A 21,244-nucleotide genomic window follows, 5' to 3' on the forward strand; every position below is an offset into this window, starting at 1 on the left:
CTTCTTTTCCTGTAATATTCTAATTTAAATTAGTGAAAGACCAGTAGAGGTGCTTATCACTACAATATGTATACACACACATACACACATCATCATCACACACTCGTTCATCACCGGCTGTGGCTGCAGCTGTCTGTCAATGATAATACACCTGCAGGCCTTTAATCAATGGCCGCCCCATTGGTTTGTACCATTCAAGCCATTCATTTCAGAGATATCGCCTGCTGTTCTCTCTGTGCGGTTATATACCAGAGACAGTCATCAAAGACAGTGAGATCATCCCACATCTGAAGGGGTGATGAAGTGGTCTCATGGTCGTTCACCAAGACATGAGTCTGTGACTTCTGAATTATTCTTTATAAACAATCATCAACATCAGAAATGTAATGAAATTTAATAGTGGACGGATGTTTATTTGTATATTATTGCAAATAACTGATAGGACTACCTGCATTGTCAGTGATGAGTGACAGCCTGCTGTTTGAAAATGGTGGTGCTGCATGTTGAGCTCTCTAACAGGCAAGGATAATGTCATCTAGAACCAATCTGAAATCATCTCCCTGTTGCGTGTCAGGTGAGTGAACAATGATTTAAGAAATGCCTGACATGCCCATAAAAACATAACCTGTGACTAACTTTGTACTTTGGCACAGTAGTGTTTTGCGTTAAATGCTAACAATTAAACTGCTGGTGGCGCTAGAGGAAAAGTCAGAGGATCACCAACATCAGAAGGATTCATCCTCTGAAGACCATGAATGCCTCTACCATAGACTGTATATAAATATGGACGCCGCTGCTCCACTTCCTCCCACTGTACAAAGTTAAGTCAAAATATCCCGGATACGGGAGCAGCCATCTTGTGCTTTTGACGTCATTTGGAGTCTGCGCAGTAGTGATCGGGGTTGGAGCTGCGGTGTTGAGGTCCCCCCCATACACCCGACTGACTCAATCGCAAGCCGGCTCCAGCTGTCAATCATGATGCGACCCCCCCTTTTCATAGCATCAAATAAGTAATTAAAACCAAACTTATCAGAAAAATGAACACTTGAACATTCATCAGCATGATAAAAACTATCTAAAATATCAGAAACCATCTTTGGGGTACTTTGATTTTTTAGTTTGACTCATATCCCATCCGCTAACATGGAGGGTGCAGGGTTTCTGACCGATACTGCTATACTGCCTAATTCATCACGGATGGACTGATACCACAAACAGACAGTGGCTTTGTCATTCAAACATTTCAAAAGTATCACAGAATGTGCCTTTAAAGTTTGTGTAAGTGTTTTCCCACTACTTTATCACACTACTGGGAAAACAGAAACAGTGCTGTCTGGAAAGGTGGAGCAATAAACACCTCCCATATGTGTTCCTCCACTGAAACTAATGAATTGAAAGTAATTTAATGGAGCAGTGCACAGAACAGGAATAGTTGCAGGAATTTCCTTTGAACACAAAGAGCAAGAAGAGGATATTTATATATCGTGTATATAACTATAGGCCTAAATGTACAGAAAAAAATGTACATGTATTTATCTGAAAAATGGATCAGATCACAAAAGTAAATGGAAATGTAACATAATTGTTTCATGTGGAAGGTCTTGACTGTGTTAGAATGAGCTTTGTTTTGTCACTGGGGCACAAATTAAAACAGGAAACACATTTTGGCACAACTGATGCAAGAGCAAAACCACAGTTGAGTGCTTTGTCATGCGGTATAATTTTATTACAAAAAAGTTTTATACAAATTTAACTGCATAATGGCAATGAACACTTGTATTTATTATATTGAACACTTTACCTATTGCCCTCTGTGTCATCTGTGACAGGAAATGACTCATTCTGTATCATTCAGCAAAATAAACAGAAGGTAACATTCATTTTAGCATCATTCCTTTTCAAGAATGTTGACCATGAACCCATATATAACATAATAACAATATCATAAGTCTTGTCTTGATAAGTACACAGAAATACACAAAGCAAAAATAAAAACAATAGCGGTTCCACCAAACACAAAAGGACACTTCATTAAGCTTTATTTAGCAACAACCAGAATGAATGGGAAAAAATGGGGAGACAAATAAAAAAAACTAACCAATTGAAAGTCCAGTGAATTTGGAGTCTGTAATAACATAATATCACTGTGAATGTATATCTTATTTTTCATACACTTTTATGTTTATGTCTTTGGATTTAAGACATTTTGTCTAATCAGAGGGACCGACCAGATGGATCTCTTGTTTTTAATAAAATAATTTTAAAAATGTTTGCAGTCAAATGATACATTTGTCACTTTATGATCCTGTCAGGATCAGTAATTGAAACAGAAATCTTCCACATTGTTGAGTTTGATTGTCTGCAGCTCCTGGCTGTCCAGTAGCCTGTAGCTGAAAGACACTCGGTTAACAAACTTTCCGCTGGACACCATCCTCACCACTGTGTTATCGCAGCCGATCTTCATGTGGGCTGCAGGGGAAAGGTGAGGAAACATTAAGGCTTAGTTCAACCGGCAGGGTTTGATAATGTGGAAGGAAAGAGATCACTGTACTCACTGGGTCCTGTGAAGGAGATGCAGAGGTCTGTGATGGGCAGCAGCTTCGATGTGTCGATGCCATTTCCTCCCAGAAGCTGCACAAAATCTCCTGATTCTGCACAACCAGGAATGGACCTCTGTGGAAATCAACACATGGCGTTGTAACATGTGGTAAATACTCTCCATCAACAGGATTCAGTGGAGCGACATTCAGTCCATTGACTGGGTAGGATATGCCAGCATCTGTAATAATACTGGTGAGCGCATTGAAAAAGTCAAATCTAATAATGAAACAATAATTGTTTTACATATTAAAGAAAAGATCACACAGATTTTTTCACGCATTAGCTCAGACCGAGTTAATGCGTCACAAAGAGTACAGCTCCAGATGCAGTGGTTTTGTGTGTTTGTATCCTAAGATATCATTTTGTCTGTCTTTGTTTAAATTTTTAGAGCCCTCTTCTATTCAGCTCTTGAAACGGTTTAAAATGACCCATCTTTATACTTTCTTGACAAACGACCTCGTGCAGTCGTTTGAATAATGACTTTGTTCACCAGCTAGTCTCTAACTGTGTCTGTCTGTCGTTTGGTGCTGGGCAGGTAATGTACAGTGGTTTTTAGGGCTTTTCACTAAAAAACAGCTGGTGAGAGCAGTGAGATTGTACCATAACAGTAAAGCTGTGGGCCATAAAACCAAAACAACGAGCTGAAAGAAGAAGCTAAAATGCTCTGTAGAGTTGAGGGGAACTGCAGAGTCGGGTGATAATTCTCTGTGGGTTCTTTACTATGAGCCGTAGTCATGTGATCCATTGTTAATATAAAATTTTAATTTTAGACCTGTTTTGTCATACTGGTATGAGGACTTGTTGCTGTTCTGTTTACTTGTGTACTTCTAAAGCATTAACAGAATTTTTTTTTTAAATTGCGAAAGGAACATGTGAATTAAAGGTCATGATATCAGCAAGAAGGCGCAAGCTGAAGGTAAAGAATATAAATTTGACAGTCTCCTATCAAACAATGGAGCTTAAGGCAAATCACGTGCAATTGAGGTAGCATAAGAACTGTACTTAACGTTAAGGTTTTAGGTTCAGCTCACTCAAATCACAACAACAGCTTCTTTATATCGAAAGTGGGTAATAGTATGTAACTGAGGCAATGTTTCTGGAAAGACATATTGCTGTTGTGTTTTCCTAATGTAATTTTTGGCCGCTTTGAGCACCCTGAACAAATTCCAGTTCATCTCCACTGTACTGGAGTAGTGGCAAAGCCTTGAGAAAAATGTGGTGAGGAGAATAATTAAGAGCTAAGGCAATATTAAAGTGGACATTGTACCGAAATCAGTATTTTATGCATTTGTTCACCTTGGGGAAGTTGTTGAAGTGTCCCAGGCTGAACTCAGAGACGTCGATCTCCACTGGATATATGATGGAGAAGCTGCAGTTCCTGTGCTGCTGCGGGATCACCATTGTGTAACTGCCCTCTGGTGACTGAGAGATGACATTACAGGCTGCAACGAGACAAGAAATGGTAAAAGGAGGGATGTTAAAAGGATTTCCTCGATGGATTCTCAAATGGAAGCAGGTGAAAATACACAGAAGCACAAGCACAGTGACAAGCAAACTCACAAACAGTTTATTGCAAAGGAGTGACAAAAGGTAAAAATAACAAAACAACAATGACAAAATCTAAATGTGATTTAATAATGAGCACCTGTTCTGTGAAGTGGAACAAAACTCATATTTACAAAGTGCTAATTTTATTTCTGATTATTTGAGTTGGTTGATGGAACCAAATGTACAGGTGCTATAGCTGCAAAGGTATTAAACAAATGTGGCTATCTACAAAATTCAAGTCTAGTATCATGAAAGCAAATTAGGTGGTGATTTTTAAAACTGAGGAAATTGATGTGGATATTGAAAAATAATTGCACAGGTTTAATAGAGAAATCATCTTATTTTGGGTTCAATTTGTCCCTTAGATTTAGCTTTTTTGTCTTGTCCTTACATGTCACTGTAGGACAGCACTGGCCATGTGATCCTGGTCCTGATCCAGAAACGTAGTGATGGCAAACTGTCCCCTGTTGGTGCAATTGATGACTAAAAGCCCCCTGCCAGGCTTATATCATCACCACAGACTCACACATGAATCGCTGCACAAATGGACTGAAATGGACTGAAAGCTGCATTTGTGTGCCTCTGTCCATTTTATAGTTAATTTATGAATGTGACAATCTACTCACGGAAAGGATTGATGTGTTTCCTGACTGTCAGGGTGAAGCTGCTGCCAGCGTTGTGAATGCGGAAGAAGACCATGGCCACGTTCTGAGAGGAGCGCACGCTTCTCCTCAGTGATCCCGAGTCACAGTAATCCACATAACGCTCGTACAGAGGTACCGGGTGATCCTGGGAGCTGGGGAACTTTTCTCCTTTCATCACCCAGCCGTCAAACACCTTCATGGGACACATTAACAGTCAAATGTGATTTATGCAGGGTTTGCATTTTGTTTGATCTTGCTCTGCAGGAAACACGCTGAACTTAGTGCTAATGGTTTAGACCATCATGATAAGTTCAGCATGTAGAGAGCATCAGCGTGCCATGGAAGGCCACCTAAAGTAAGCAGGTTATGTACAAATGCCTTATGTTAAAGGAGAGTGTTGCCTAATCAGGAAGTGTTTCTAAGCTTATAAGCAAGTTGACTGACCCCAGTTTGGTGGCATGAAAAGAAGCACGGGCTATAGTACAAAACCAAAACCACATTTTATCACCAGTGATAACTGAATATATACAGAATTATATAATAGACCTAAGAAACTGTTGTTACATGCAGCTAAAAGTCTTTAAATAAATAAAATGTTTTAAGTTCATATTTTAGCTCCACTTACAGGAACTAGATGCTATTGCACACCTGATGGAGATTTTTTTTTTACATGTAAGAGGAGGAAAATGGTTATTTGTGGGACAAGTTGTTACCGTGATGAAGTCCCCTCCCCTGCAGTCGATGTCAACGTTGTCATAATCCACACTGATCACTTCAGTGGGCTCTGCCATGAAGAAAGCAGCACAGCTGAGCTGAGGACGCTCTGCTGTGAAGGTGAACTGACCCTCCACTGCAACCATGTCCAGGCAACCTGAGAGACAATCACATATACGTCTATTTGTACAATTAGAATAGATGAGCATATCATAAACAAAACCACCAGAAAATAGCATGCATAAGATGCATTTTTATTTTGTTTAATTAATACTGTAATTTTCATCATTATTATTATTATTATTATTATTATTATTATTATTATTATCTACTTTATCCACTATTTTGATTCTCTATTCAAATGAATGGTACATGTCATGCCAATAAAACAAACTGAAACTTAAAAACTGAAATATATATACATATATATATAGAGAGAGAGAGAAAGAGAAAGAGAGAGCGAGAGAGAGAGAGAGAGAGAGAGAGAGGAGTCTAAGAAATATCACATGTCCTGTTAAAACTTGACATTTTATAATTTTGTAGCAAAGTACAGTATATTACAGTGTATGTGAGAGATAAATAAATGAATTCACATTTGTTTTTTTTTTATCTTTTTCTTTCTAGTCTTTTTGCAAAATATAATCTATATATAGAGAGAGAGAGATTTCAGATGACTTACGTAAAGGTCGGCGATACATTAATTCCTCAGGTATTTCTCTCTTGAGTTCCGAGTTGAAAAATGAATATAATTCATCTTTTGACATCTCGTTGTTCTGCAGAAGAAACATGTGTGTACACAGTTTAACGGGAACTTATGTGTGACTCTTTACAGAAGTGTATAACAATAAAGTTTAAGTGTGTCCTGACACTTACCTCAATGTATCTGGAGTCTCCCTTGAGGACAGACAGACACAACACCAGAAAGAAGAGCTGCTCTCGGAAAGTGCGCTCCATAACGCGCATCTCTGTCTGCAAGGCGCACCTGAGCGGAGAAAGTCTGAGCTGCTCTGCGACCAGCGCTGCTTTTTATAGGACCAGGTTCTGACATGGTCGCTGTCACCCACCGTGGACCCCCCTCCCTTACCCAACCAATTGCGTATTTGTGACGAGAGAGCAAGGATGGACAAGCAAGTTGAGAGACAGAGAGGGAGAGAGAGAGAGAGAGAGAGAGAGATGGCAGCTGATACCAAAAGACGCTCAAACAACATAAATCAGACGTCGACTTTCCTCAGATTGTCTCAGGTAGCTGCAGTCCTTCCACAGTGCTGGTCGCTGAACAGCTGGTCCATGATGTAAACTTAGTTTAATGTCACTACACACTATTTTCATATTGACCATTTTTCTTTTGCAGGTAAAACTGAACAGATGATTGATTGAATCCAGTGTAGTTCCAGTGCTCATTTGTACTTTTGTTTGTTTACAGGAAAACTTCACAGGGCACCTTTAAGAGATGGGAAGTGATGATGTGTGTGGGAATGTATCATACATTCATAAAACTCTTTGTGTTTATGCATTTTTCTATGAAACTGAATTCCTCCTTCTGTAACCTAGGCTACACAAATTCTACTCTACCACCCATTTCTGACATTTCAATGATTTGCTATAACAAAATAATAATAACAATAATAATAATAATAATATTAATGTGCGAAAGAGGAACAATCTTTTGCCAAAACTGCTCTTTGGTATATCAATAAGTTAGTACTGTATGTCAAAACTGCATATACTGAACACAAAGACACAGTCAGAAGGAGAGCTGAAGATAACACAAAACACACTCACACCTGTAAGTAATGTAGAGTTTCCAGTTCATCTTCAGTCTTTGGACTGTGGGAAGAAACCAGAGTAAATCCATGTAAACATGAGGAGAACATACACGAAGATGAGGAAGAGGAGAGGAGGTGTAGATGGAGGATGGAGATGGAGGATTGTGTGTGAGTATGTGTTTGGATTGAGGTCAGTTTGTCACCTATGAGATTCCCTTGTATCTGTTTGACTGTCTGATAGTAAAACTGGACGATGGGAAGTTTATATATTTACACAACAGCAACGTCTAACTCATGTAACAACCTGCCGTGATTTATACAGCAGTCACTTCACACCTGGAGTACATTCACTAAGCTGCTTTCACGCCTGCCTTGTGTGACGCGGTGCTAACAAACCCTGGAGCCTTCAACGCTGTAGTCTGGCTCATTTCAGGGAGGGCGAGAAAACGCCAGCAAAACCTGGCTGAACGGCAAACAAACACTACCCAGTTTCTGATAGATGGTTCCATGTTTTTGTATCCAGGAGAGGTTAATATGAAATGTGAATAATAAACTGTTTGCCAAATCCAAATTATGCCATAATACCAAACAAAGAACATGCCAAATTGTATACACATAATCAGTTGTTGATTATGAACTGGACAACACAGAGAGTAATTTCTCTCATCATGCAAAATGGATATTGTGATTGAGTTTCTACACATCTGGCTCATCTTTCTAAACTACATTGCAGCATCTGTAAAGCATAATTTGCTTGTTTATGGGCATGAAAACAAAATCAACAGTTCAATTAAATTAACTAACAATGAAATACGTGATTGTTGAAAATGTTTAAGTTACATTCACAGACTTTATTGAGCGTCAAGGACACAGAGTACTCATCTTCCACCTGTCTGAGCTCAGTCCCTAAGGTCTGCAGGTGCCTTAGGCTGTTGCAAAGGTCAATCCATTAAAATGCAGAAATTGGGCTTCGGTGTAATCCACACTCTTGGTGGTGAGTGGTATGAAACAACATGTTTGTGTCTCCAAGATAGGCAGTATATATATATATATATACACTTGACAAGTCGGAGCTTGGAAAATCCATTAAAATATTTTCATACACCTGGTATTGGTATAAAAACGAATGAACTTCTCAGGACTCCTTCAGCTCATAACAGAAAGATTATGTCACTTATATAAACCTATAATTCTTTTTGTCCCCCAAAGTATCACTGTTTAATTCAAAAACTCATTTTCAATTTCTTCCTTATATTGATGCTGGATAGTTCAACTGAATAGAGAGGCAAAGTTCTGCTCCTCTTCCGGTTAGATTCAGTTCGATTGTCTTTTGGTTCTCCACGTATTAAACAATAGGGGGTTTCTTTCACTGGCCTCCTGACAAATTGAAACATGATACTAAGGTTTTCTGTCCAGACTCTAAGTTAAATAAGTATCTATTACTGTACTGGACAGAAATATTTGAGGTTTTCATCATTTTAATCAAGAGAAAATGATCACATGGTTAGCATTTAACTACAGATCCCATGAGTTTTAAGGCCGGGGGAAAGCTTGAAACAAACTACTTTGTACGACCTCTCGTCTGACCACGTCTAAAGCCAAAAGCTGCCCTGAACAACCACACTCAAAGGTGAGGTGAAAAACCATCCATCAGACAGAGGGGTGCAACCCTATTGCCAGACAAGAACACTGATATTGGACGATTCTGCCCTGGATTACATTCAATGGCAACGTTATTACAATTCTCGCTTTCTACAATATTTCCACATGGCAACTTTCTTTCATTCTTTGACCTTAAATGAAGTAAAGCCTGCAAGCTAGTTCAGGCAGCCAGCTTGAGTATGCCACTACACTCATATGGCATACTCTTCTCACTGCAACATACATCCAACGCACCCTTTTTAATCTTAAACTCTGCTCACTCTTGCTGCATGCCTGCTGCCACACCACTCACCTGAAAGCTACACTTGCACTGGTGCCACCACTGCTGCTGTTCATATATAATTTCATAAGTACCACCTCCAGCCCAGCATCCATCTGAGGCAATGTGGCCAGAGCCAAACATGAACACTGTATATATTCTACATTCACATATAATCTATTTCACAGGAGTTGGCTGACTAAACTATGGTTAAGGTTAGGGAAAGATGGCGGTAATGTTAACTAAAGTACTACTACTATGGTTAATGTTGTAATGTGTCAAAACACTTGGTTAATGTCAGGGAAACATTGTGGTTATGATTAATAAAAATGTGTGACAGGTGACAAACTAGTATCCTGTATTCAAGTCAGACTTGTTACACGCCCATCCACTGTCACGACCTCCATACACTTACTCTCTGCCTCGCCATATAAATGCTATTTTCTGCATTGGCACTGAATGTTGGTACTGATGTAAATATGACAGAAGGTTCAAACCAGGCTCGGTTTGATGATCCGACAAGCGCTTCATCCAGCCATAGGCGTACTATTAAAAACTAACCAATCAAATCCATCCAAAGCTTTGAAAAGGGAGCAACAATTGTTTGGAACATGCTGAACATACAAATCAACAGTGTAGAAGTGGTGTATGCTGCAGGAGGTTTAGTATGATTTGAGATGTTTTTTAGTTTAATTCACGGCCATTGAATGTGATTTCAAGCTGACTGTAAGCTACAAACTTTTCAAAGCTACCTTTCAAACCAACAGACGGTGAGCGTTTGACACTCAAAACATAGATTTTCAGTTGAGTAGTCCTTTAAATTTGGCAAATATCATCAAGGCCTTCTTTTCTGACCAAACACTTCTGGGAAAACCAATAAAACCTTATATCTTCGTAAAAGTAGCCTACTGATGTTTATGTTTAAAGTAAGATATTATTGCCTAATCAGATTTTTTATCTTCTCCAAGTGGAGTTTGCAGACTGACCTTTCTGTATCCCCATGTTGACCAAATAAAATTTTAATCTCAGATATGTATGCTGTCTAACAAATCGATTTAGACTTTCCCCTGTTGCGTATACTCCCTTGTGTTATTAGACTTCAATGTTTTAGCATAGCCAATTTTTGACAAATGTCTAATATGATTTACAGATGCTGAAATAAATTGTCTCTTTAAGACTTCCTTCCATTGACATTTTACAGGATGCAGTTAGTAATTAAAGCTGATGACTTACATATAGTGTCATTTACTGCAGCCCTCAGAGAGAGCTGGCTGTGTTGCACTCCACACTTGTGAAAATGTATTCTTTATGGGACTCTAAAATTCAACCAAACTACATGTTCATTTTCAGTGTCATTCATTTTATCCGTCATTAGTGCATAGGCATGAATGTACATCCACTGCATTTATTTTAAATGTTTGCAAATAGTATAGGATGTAGAAACCACTCACCAGGTTAGAGGTGTAATGGCCCCTAAATAGAAAAAGTAAAGCCAACAATTGCTCTGTGTGAAGAGTCACTTTGTTTATTTTTATTAATGGTATGTCACACATGTCTTCCACTATATGTTCCTGTACAACTTGGTGAGATTGGCAGGAACCAAGTGTTTTCCATCACAGAAAATATAGCAGTTTTACGGCTACATTATATTCACTTGTGAGCAACTTATATTTTTTAATTCACAGACAAACTTTTCATTATGCTCACTAATTTGAGCTATTTTGAAATTTGCATACAGTCCTTTCCATTTGAACGCTCATTAAAACTATTTTCTGCCTCTTTGAAGCAATGTGCGTAGGGAGTTTTATTTGGCTTCTCAGTGAATTTGCAGAGAAGCCGGACACTTGAGGGATTCTGTAGCTTTTCATTTAGCCCTGAGAGATCTGACTCAATAGGAGAAGCCATTAAGTACTGGTGATGAAGCTTCATATGCTCCATCAAATCAGATGTTTCCCATTGTGGCCTTTCTGGAAGTTATGTACATTATCTTTTAGTGGAGTGGACTCTGACATAATTAATGTCCACTTTAGCAAATGAGATTTCTTAAATGCGCTTTCACCATTGCAGGCGGAAGTATTCACATCTGCATGAGTTGCAGCTCTTTGAACAAAACTGTCAAGAGTGCCACTCATGCTCGGCTGTACTCTCAATTAGGCAGCTTCATATTATAGTACAAAACTATTCCTTTTTGTGTATTTCTTTCAGGATCATTTCTCTGAAAACATTGTCTTCTTTGAAACGTTTGAGCCAAATATCTTAAAACATGGCTAACTGTGTGTTCTGACAGAACAGAGGGAAATTTTAGACGGAAAGAAGCGAGTGGCCGCAAAGACGTCCAGCGTGGCACAAATTGAGGCGAAGAAGCCTCAGCGGCAGTTATAAATGTTTTAAATTAAGTGAAAAATTCATGCTTGGGGATTTTTTAATCTCAGAAAAGTACAAGAACAAGAGGAATCAAGGAGAAATTTGAGGAAAATATCAAAGAACCAGAGTTCCAGAGACCAGTCAGAGGCTGAGCTGCCACACTAACACACTAAGGTATGCACCCACCACACACGCTAGCTAGCTCACAGCTAATGTCTGTACATTTTGGTATGTTCAATATTTATCTACTCATTTAAACACAAATGGTCAAATTTGTGTGAATAACATGAAACTAAATTCGCTTTTCTTTCTGTCTGAACACACAGCTCCATGCTAGCAGCTCTTTTAGGCTGTAGGCCTTCTGAGCTAAATGCTAATGTTGGCATGCTAACATGCTCGCAATGACAATGATAACATGCAGATGTTTAGCAGGTATACTATTTACCATGTTCACTATCTTAGTTTAATTTGTTAGCATGCTACCGTTTATTAATAAGCACTAAACTGAAAGTACAGCTGAGGCTTAATGTCATTAGAGTATTGGACAAATCCAAATTTTGATCTGATGATGGCGCTAGAGGAAAAGTTAAGGCAACACCAGAGTTGTTACTTCATCCTGAGGAGCACATTTTTCAAAGCAATCAATCCAATAGTTGTTGAAATATTTCAGTCTGAACCAAAGTGATGGGCCGACCAACAGACAGATTGCCATCCACAGAGTCATGCTGCTAGTGTGGCTAAACGAAAAACAAACCAATCTGATAATAGTGATTCATCAGTTATAGCAACTGGAAATCCGGCATCTTGACCCACCTACCCTCCACTGCATCTAACCCTTGCCTCTTTTAGTAAAAGGTCAGGCAGAAAGCCTGGAGCTTTGTGCTACTGACATTTCACCGATGTTTTCAGTTTGACGTGTCCTCCATCTGACATTTTTGAGACTAAAACCTAAGAGATTTATCTGAAAAACAACCAAAACCAAAATGTTGCTTTTCAGATGGCAATGTTTTATTGTCAAAAGTTTATTAAAAATTGAAACAAATAAATGCAGACAACAGATAACAGCACCACACATGCCAATATAAATTCTGAACATGCTGCCTCGCAGGGTCGTGAGCCAAACACTGTGCCTGAGATGCTGTAACTTGACTGTGAGGTTGCTTTGTATCTGCTCCCCCCCGACACAGATAAACAGCTCTCGCATTCAGCAGAAATGACATTTTAATGAAAACTTTTGTAAAATTTAAATTCTTCAGGTGTTTCCAGATGTTCAGTAATAAGAAAATTGCATTTCTTATCACACAATAAACTGTCACGCCTTATTGATAGTCTCCTGTCGATACATTTTGATGCTCAGACTAATACAAAAGGTGGGTGAGGTAAGAAAACAGCAAACAGCTCCAGGTTTGATCATATCATTTTGAGATTTGCTCCGGTGCCATCGCCTTCCATCAATGCTGACGTGCTAGACGTGCAGAGGCCTGCAAGAACAATCTTTGTCTTGACATCCAGCTGCTCTGGTGGATGACAAAAGGTTATTGGATCTTTGTTCAGGATGTGAAAAAAATCAAACTTAGGTTTCATTTCATACATCACATGTCACATAATTACAATAAAACAAGAATCAATTCATTAAAATAATTAAATTATGTAGGAAAGACAACAAAACACATGTCGCACCAATGTTAAGTAAAATAGTATGTTACAGCTAAAGGTCGTCTGCACGTAACAGAGGGCTGATATATTGAATATTCGGCTAAATGTTCAGCTTGTCTGTCTGAAAATTGCTAACAAACAAACCTCTTTTGTGCAAGCCAAAGCAATGCTGCAGTCGATGACATATAAATTATACTAATCAGTGATCAATGTAGTCAGGTTTCGCTCACATTATCAGTTGAAACTTTATTGACCTTGATAGTGTAAAAATAGTCAGGTTCAGCACTAAAAATAATAATAAAAAGAACAGGAAATATGTGGCATGAACAGTAGTAGAAATTAAAGAATAATGCTAATATTATTTCGTCTTTTATTTCTGTTATCATCGACATGTTAGCCACATAAGCTTTACATGTTAGCAGGATAAATTCAGTTGGTTTGGCCTTTTCATTGGATTTGCAACATTTGAGAAAAATGTGATTAGATGTGAGAGAGTCATTAGATGGTACAAAAGCATAATGAATTGTGACTATTTAAACAAAGGGTTACTGGGCTTCCAAGGGTGTGAGGATGTAGATACCTTTAGATCTGGGTCAAAACATAAGGATGGATTGTAATGACTGCACAGTTCAAATTTACTATTATATAACTTATATTTTGTTTTATTTGTAAGGGACCAATTACAACATTAAACATAGATGTTACCATTTGATGTATTGTAATTTTCATCTGCAGTCCCTTGGCAGGTCACGAATAAAACATACACACAGTGACAGAACAGCACTAAAACTGGACAAACAATACAATACAAACACATAATACACAACTACACATAGCAGCACATGACACACACCACAATATACCCTGTGAGCATTGTAAGTAATACCAAATAAAACGGATAAACATTACACTACCATTTTAGTGATCTCCTCATTAGAATCAGCAAAATTATTCTTTCATTGTTATAGTCAGAGTTATTTTAATATATTAATATTTGTTTGAGACAGTCAAGGCTGGTGAAAAGACAATCTTGCAAATGAGTGAGCTCAAATGATTCTACAATAAAGGTTACATGAAGGTATACTCATATATGACAGCCTCATGACCTCAGACACATGCATGTATGGACAAACACGTGCACACACAAACAAGTGTGAAAGCCTCGTTCATGCATCAAAGTGTACCATAAGCAGTCTGTACTGTGTGTGTGTGTGCGTGTGTGTGTGTGTGTGTGTGTGTGTGTGTGTGTGTGTGTGTGTGTAAGACGGATTCAGTTCAGCCATGCATAATTCAGATTTAGGGAAACAAAGGCCTGCTTATGTCATAACAGGGTAAGCTACACATTCTTGCAAGTTGAGCAGAAGAGACTGAAATCCAGCCTCCTGGTAAACAGGATGAGAGCACATTCAGCATATTTAGCTTTTATGTGTCGTCCAAGAAAGGCTTTTACCTTTACCTTTATTTAACACATTTATATATCTGATAAACACACAATTAATGCTAAGCATTCAATTTATTACTTCATAGAAAATGATTTTGCCCATAACGCAGAAAATGTTGCTTTGTTTCCTCTTTATCTGTTTATTAATTTTATTTTATTTACTGTTCAGATTATTGTCTCGTATGAAAAAGTATCATTGCAATAACTCCATTGTTGCATGATCACTGATCAATATGACACACTTTCGTTTAACTAACATGTTTCTTTTCAGTTTTTCTTTGTTGTGATCTGCGTCCGATGCCTCTTTTGTTTGAGAAAACAGGGCCTCACTTTTTCATCAAGACAATTTTCATTTGTCATTTTTTTACTTCCTTCCACACTTTGGCATCCCCTCTTTTTCATACAACTCCTAACAGTTCCTGATCACAATACAGAAGAAGAAAAACTACTGACTAGTTGTAAAAAAGCAAAACAGCCTGAAGCTCAGTCATATGGAGCTGATCTACTGTACTTCTCATGCCCTCTGCTGGCCAGCTGAGGGGTCTGCAAAGGAATTGCATCTTTTTTCAAACTGAGCACTTACAGGCTTTTACACATTTGTTGATCATTAGACCTTTCACACACCCATAGTGTTAAACCTTCTGATTAAACAAATCAAACAAATGAAATACAAGTGCAGAAAATATCTGCCACTTCCTCTAATCAGGAGGCATAAAGTCATAATGCCTTGTCTTTGTAAAAATAAATAAATAAATAATAATAAGTGGTGCACAGGGTTGTGTAGAAGGGCATTGCATAGTAACTGTGCAGATTCATGGAATTGCATTTTATGATATAAACTGTCAAATTAAACAAAAAATATAATAAAGAATTGTTCATCGCATGTGAAAAGAAAGCAGTTCTTTCACAACTGTGTGTGATAAGTAATTTGATGGGTACAGTTTACAGTACAAATAAAGTACAAATGAATTGTTTTCAAGGTCAACAATGAACTGTCAAGCTCAATGGACGAGAAGTCCTAAAAGTGTTCAGCACTGTGTAATGTGGTGTATGTTTACATATGCATGCATCGATAACATACCTGAATCCATGAGTCCAAATCTCAGCAGTGGTGAGAATAGTATTAGATCTTTTACTTGTGTAGAAGTATCAATACTAATAATAATATAATATAATAATAACTAAATGTATTCCATTACAAGTAAAAGTCCTGCATTTAAAGTAAGTAACATAAGTATTATCAGCAAAGTGTACTTTAATTTTCAAAAGTAAAAGTAATCTTTATAGAGCAGAATGGCCCAGGTCTGTGTTATATTTCTGTGTATTATATTACTGGATTATTATTAACTGCAGTTCTTATATATTGTCAGGGTGTTAACCCAACAATGTATAGCTAGAGCAATACATTGTATTTTATATGCTAATTGATATTTTGTATGTAAAACCAACAGTTACAGTCAGTTACAGTCCACCACTGTCACTCAGTGATGGCAAAGGAGAGTTGATTGAGCTACTCACATACATTTACAGTATTCCAAGTACTGTATAGTACAATATCATTAATATAAACGTTTCCTCCTCAAGTCAGCTACACACTTAAATGCTGTGTTATCTTGCAATTTCAAACTGCTGTCTTTCAGGTTACAGTTCTATCATTACATATATTTGTCATCTCTCCCTGACAGGTTTAAAATGCAAACTTAAAGTTGCTACAATTAATCATTTTATATAACAACCATATATAACATGACTACTTGTGAGTGATGAGCCAACAGAGGACTCACTCAGCTCTGAAGTTCCCCTCAGCTCTACGGAGCGTTTCAGCATCTTTCAGCTCTTTGTTTTGATTTTACGACCTACAAATTTACTTTCTGATTCACTTTCACCGCTCTCACTTTCCCACAGAACATAAGTAAAAGTACATTATCAGCAAATCATACTTATGATGCACCCTTTCAGAATCTTCATTATATTTTGCATATTATGTGATTGGATTATTATTACTTATATACTGTGTTGACATGTACTGTAAGCAGCATTTTATGGTTGGAGCTGGTCACGATGGAGCTAATTTTAAATGTGCTGTTTGGTAGTTTAATCCGTAGCAACACATCATATGAGATGACTGTAAATTTTAGATGTAAACTCTCCCGTCAAATTCACGAAAAGGAGTAAGAAGTAGTATTGGTGGAAGGAGTATATTCAAAGTATGAATACCTCAAGGTAAAAATACGCCACTATAAGTAAAAGTCCTGTACTCAAAATTTGACTTAAGTAAAAGTGGCAAAATGTAGTTAAAATATCAAAAGTAAAAGTACTCCTTCGGCAGAATGGCTCCTGATGCATTTTAATGTGGAAATAATTTGTACTGCTTTTAATACAGTTTGGTAGTTTCATCTATAACAATCCATTGGTATGTTTTGTGTGGTAAATGTTGTGGTTTAATAGGTATAATATTTCACTCTAAAACACAGTGGAGCCAAAGTATAGTAGTATAAAGTAGTTTAAATTTGGAAATAATCACGTAAAGTACAATTACCTCACATTTGTACTTTAGTAGTACTTGAGTAAATGTACTTAGTTACATTGCACTACTGCTAATATACAGATATGATCATCTCAAAAAATAAGATGTTACAGATTAAAATTACCAGCAGTATATAAAGTGGTTAAAACTAGCTCCAACTTGACCTGCTACAACATTAAAATGCTGCTTACATGTCAATAATAATAATTGGAGATACATGGTTTTCACTGGACAGGAAGGGTTTGAAAAATCTTAATCTAAAGCTGTAGAAATATAAACTTATATAAAATGCAAATAAACTACAAGTACCGTGAATTTGTACTTGAGTACAGTACTTGAGTAAATGTTCTTCCACCACTGACCGTGAGGACACTAGGGCCGCACGGACACCGAGCCTGGCGGGGCAGCTCAACCAAGAAGGTTGTGAAGTTCAGAGGCCGACATCCAACTAACTGTCCCCCAGTCGGTACCTGTGGGACACCTCCTATCTCGGCAGCTATTAATACGGTTATCAGATAGAGTAACGCATATGTATGTTCAGTCTAAACAATACTGCTTATATTCCCCATTATTTTGATTTCATATTGAAGGACAAAACATCGTGGCTTTAAGATATGAGTGGACTGTCAACAGAGGAATGTGCTGCATTTCCCAATGGACCACGAAAGGTAGGAGCTTACTGCAGTAAATAACGTGCTGCTGCGTGCTTCCAGTGAAAAGCTGCGATATAGGCTACTCATTGAACTTTAATAGAAATAATTATCCAAATAATGTGTGTTTTGTGGAATTATTAGGTTAACACATACACACCCAAACCACTGCCACACTTCGTGCCTGTAACTTAGTAGGCTTACTCATTAATGAGCTAAAAATAAGTAAATAAACTAATAAATAAAAATACAGTTGAGGACGGATTTCAAAGTAGAATAAATGGAAGAGAGTGTTTAGTGATTGCATGAAAAAATATTATATTTTAGAGCTAACTAAGCAAGGTTGTCACCATCACCTTTATATATTGGCCTACTGTTATTTTGTCAGGCTATTCCTACTATATAGCCTAGTCCTAATTGCTGAAAATATATTTGCTTATTCTTTTAGCTCTTTAGACTGACAAATATTTAAAGAAAAGCAAAAACTCTAGAGCTATAACTCTAGAAAAAGCACAAGTGGAGTTGGTTAATATAAATAAAAAAAAGCAGGTCTATGTGCTCTCAATGATGGGAGGAAGGCTATAATGTGTACAACTCTCAAACAGGTTAATTGATATAGCTTATTGTGTGATTATAGCTGCTGACAGCTTGCTGAAATTTGTATTCATGGTTTGACAGGCTGCCAACTAAAATGTTTAAAGTATGTAGAAAGATGTGGGGAAAATTGTGCAGCTGTGAATGTGAACTCTGACATGTATAAGGATATTTTAGGTATATCAGCCTGTCGGCTACAGCTAAGGGCCGGCATTAAACACTCTATGCGGTCGGTTAAGGCCACAACCACTAGGAGGGCCACACTCTCAGTGTGGCTTTCTGTGTTGCTCGTTCCTCACACTTTGTAGGTTGTTAAGTTGACTGACTCGCTCACTTAAAGCAGCTGTATGCAACATTCACTGCCACTAGATCTCACACTCGAGCACCAGCATCTCAGACCAAAACAAATGGGTGCTACGGCCCACCAGACTCCATTGAGAAAAACTGTAATTTTACCTCGCAGATCATCGTAAAACACACTTAAACACACAAACTAAAACCTAGGATCCTTTTTGTTCAACCAGAAACTATTTTTATATGCTCTTGCTCGCCACCAGACTCCCTTGCAGATCATCGTTAACCAAAACCATCTTTGTTAGTCTTTCCACTGTTCCAACAATCACCAACTCTGGTTTGGTCGAAATAAATCCTTAATTCACCGCGTTAGATGTGAAAAAAACAGCTCTCCTCACAGACGAACAGTTTCATAGGGAGGGACTCACATGCACACGCGGCCGGTGCGGCTGTATAAACACAGCACAGAGAGGCTGCGATAACAACATTCAGTTCTACATCCTCCTCCGACGTGACTGCATCTGCAGAGGTCATAACAGAGGTGCCACAGCCTTCTACATCCTCCTCCGACCTGACTGCGTCAGCAGAGGTCATAACAGAGGTGCCACAGCCTTCTACATCCTCCTCCAACGTGACTGCGTCTGAAGAGGTCATAACAGAGGTTACCACAGCCTTCTACATCATCCACTTATATCCCATCTGCCACCTCACAATATCCAGTTGCAGCACAACCGCAAGATCCATTTGACTGGCCATCTTGTATGCAGAGGGCCGTTTCAGGTTGACGCAGCATTCACCTTTCCCTATTATTTATTATTTTGAATACTTTGCAATTGTTAGTAGTTTCTTAACTTCTCAAATTTGTATATATTTTAATATACATTTTTTTCAAATAAAGTAAGAGATTTGTTGTTACTTCATTTGTCCATCTCTATTGTGTGTGTGTGTGTGTGTGTGTGTGTGTGCGCGCGCGCGCATTCATTCAGTTATGAGCAGTGTGTGTGATTTGGTGGTTCGTGGTGTTTTGGGGCCACAAACAAAATCTTGTTTAGGACCGCCAAAATCCTTGGGCCGGCCCTGAGTGCTCTGATCTACAATTTGAGCACCAGTTGAACATGTGTGAGGCCTGCCACCAGGGGGCTGTCTACAGTCTCAACAGGAGCTCATTTAATAATGCTGAGCATGTTAAATAAGATCTATTGTATACAGTATACAGTGCTCTCAAATACAAATAACCCCACAGACAATAGTTTATACTTAAAGACAGTGGTGAAATAAGTATTTGGATACTTTACTTAAGTAAATGTAGCAATACCATACTGTAAAAATACTCCATTACAAGTAAGATTAATGCATTGATGATGCCCCATAAGTAAAAGTACAGAATTAGCTAATTGTACTTGAATTATCAAAAGTAAAAGTACTCAGTGCAAAAGCTCGAATGGCCCCTGTCAATATTACACTATACCATATTATAGGAGTATTATTACTGATGTATATACAGTATGTGTGCTCAGCCTTTTAATGTTGTAGCTGGTTGAGGTGGAGCTAATTTTAACTATTTTATATACTGTTGGGTAGTTATCTGCAACAATGACTCATATTTTATAAGCCAATCATATGTTCTGTATGTAAAATCATAATTTGGAAAGTAATTAGTAACTAAAGCTGTCAGATAAATGTAGTGGAGTAAAAAAGTATAAAGTAGCAGAATATGGATACTCAAGTAGTAAAGTACCTTAGAATTGTATTTAAGTACAGTCCTTGAGTAAATGTACTTCCTGTTACAGCACCAAGAAATATTTTTCTTTTAACAGTGCAGCTCCTTGTGTGGCTTTTTCCTCCTTCACTTTGTACACTGGAGTCATAGAAATTGTTGGGACAACTTTTCCAGCTCTTACTTCTAAAGTGTCCCAAGGGATCCCAGGAAAGTCAGTAAATCAACTCGGACTCTTGATATGATTATGTGGTGCATGTGGCTTAACTGGGGATGAAGTGATTCTGGTGTCACTCACTGAAATTATATGCTTTGCTAATATCCCAACCTGGACACTAGCCAGGCATGCTCATACGTGCAGTGTTAAAGTACTTCTCTTAACTTGTTTCAGGGTAGAAAACATTGCCTAATAAAAGTGTGTATACTTAAATACACGCTTAAATGTGCTGACGGATGGACTGTGTCTATACTGAGAGGCAAATTTCCTAAGTTGTTCCCTGTGATAGAGGAGATATTTAACAGCTCCAAAGTTAGATACCAGATCATTCAAGCACCACTTTATAAAAAAGGGATACTTTCTAAAGGGTTTATACATTTGAACTACATTTATTAATCGTTAATAACTCATTTATTAATGCTTAATAGATAAGTAATAAGCAGGGTGTAGGGGGGAAACGGCTTGATGGCTTATCACAAAGTGAGAAACCCATGACCTTTGTTAACAATTTACTAACATTCATGACTACATGAATACTTAGACAGCAAATACAACATAATTACACAGATTTTTGGGGGGCAGCGGAAACA

The 21,244-nt window shown here is 37.9% G+C and overlaps 2 protein-coding genes across 2 annotated transcripts in view; one reads left to right on the forward strand and one right to left on the reverse strand.

The window, feature by feature from the left end:
• Nucleotides 1–1,701: 1,701 nt before the first annotated feature.
• LOC122865940 (corticotropin releasing hormone binding protein) lies at nucleotides 1,702–6,516 on the reverse strand. The gene is made up of 7 exons (XM_044174990.1): nucleotides 6,381–6,516; nucleotides 6,187–6,280; nucleotides 5,507–5,664; nucleotides 4,776–4,986; nucleotides 3,898–4,043; nucleotides 2,556–2,673; nucleotides 1,702–2,469 (listed from the first exon to the last, which is right to left on the reverse strand). The coding sequence occupies exons 1-7, from the start codon at nucleotides 6,468–6,470 to the stop codon at nucleotides 2,315–2,317; spliced, it is 972 nt and encodes a 323-aa protein (XP_044030925.1). The 5' UTR covers nucleotides 6,471–6,516; the 3' UTR covers nucleotides 1,702–2,314.
• Nucleotides 6,517–17,635: 11,119 nt separating this feature from the next.
• The window catches only part of pde8b (phosphodiesterase 8B), a 53,703-nt gene continuing 50,094 nt past the window's right edge, over nucleotides 17,636–21,244 (forward strand). The window contains exon 1 of the mRNA XM_044174045.1: nucleotides 17,636–17,850. Coding sequence (XP_044029980.1) covers nucleotides 17,797–17,850 — 54 coding nt within the window. The 5' untranslated portion in view covers nucleotides 17,636–17,796. The remainder of the gene's footprint in view (nucleotides 17,851–21,244) is intronic.

This window comes from Siniperca chuatsi, linkage group LG18 (genome assembly GCF_020085105.1).
Source record: "Siniperca chuatsi isolate FFG_IHB_CAS linkage group LG18, ASM2008510v1, whole genome shotgun sequence".
NCBI lineage: Eukaryota > Metazoa > Chordata > Actinopteri > Centrarchiformes > Sinipercidae > Siniperca > Siniperca chuatsi.

What these genes read in the sequence shown, in the direction of transcription:
- LOC122865940 (XM_044174990.1), bottom strand. Translation starts at nt 6,470, where the DNA reads ATGCGCGTTATGGAGCGCACTTTCCGAGAGCAGCTCTTCTTTCTGGTG. An exon ending in AATGTATCGCCGACCTTTAC is followed by an intron (nt 5,665 to 6,186) that starts GTAAGTCATCTG and finishes ATTGTCTCTCAG; the next exon opens with GTTGCCTGGACATGGTTGCA. An exon ending in GGGGAGGGGACTTCATCACG is followed by an intron (nt 4,987 to 5,506) that starts GTAACAACTTGT and finishes TGTCCCATGAAG; the next exon opens with GTGTTTGACGGCTGGGTGAT.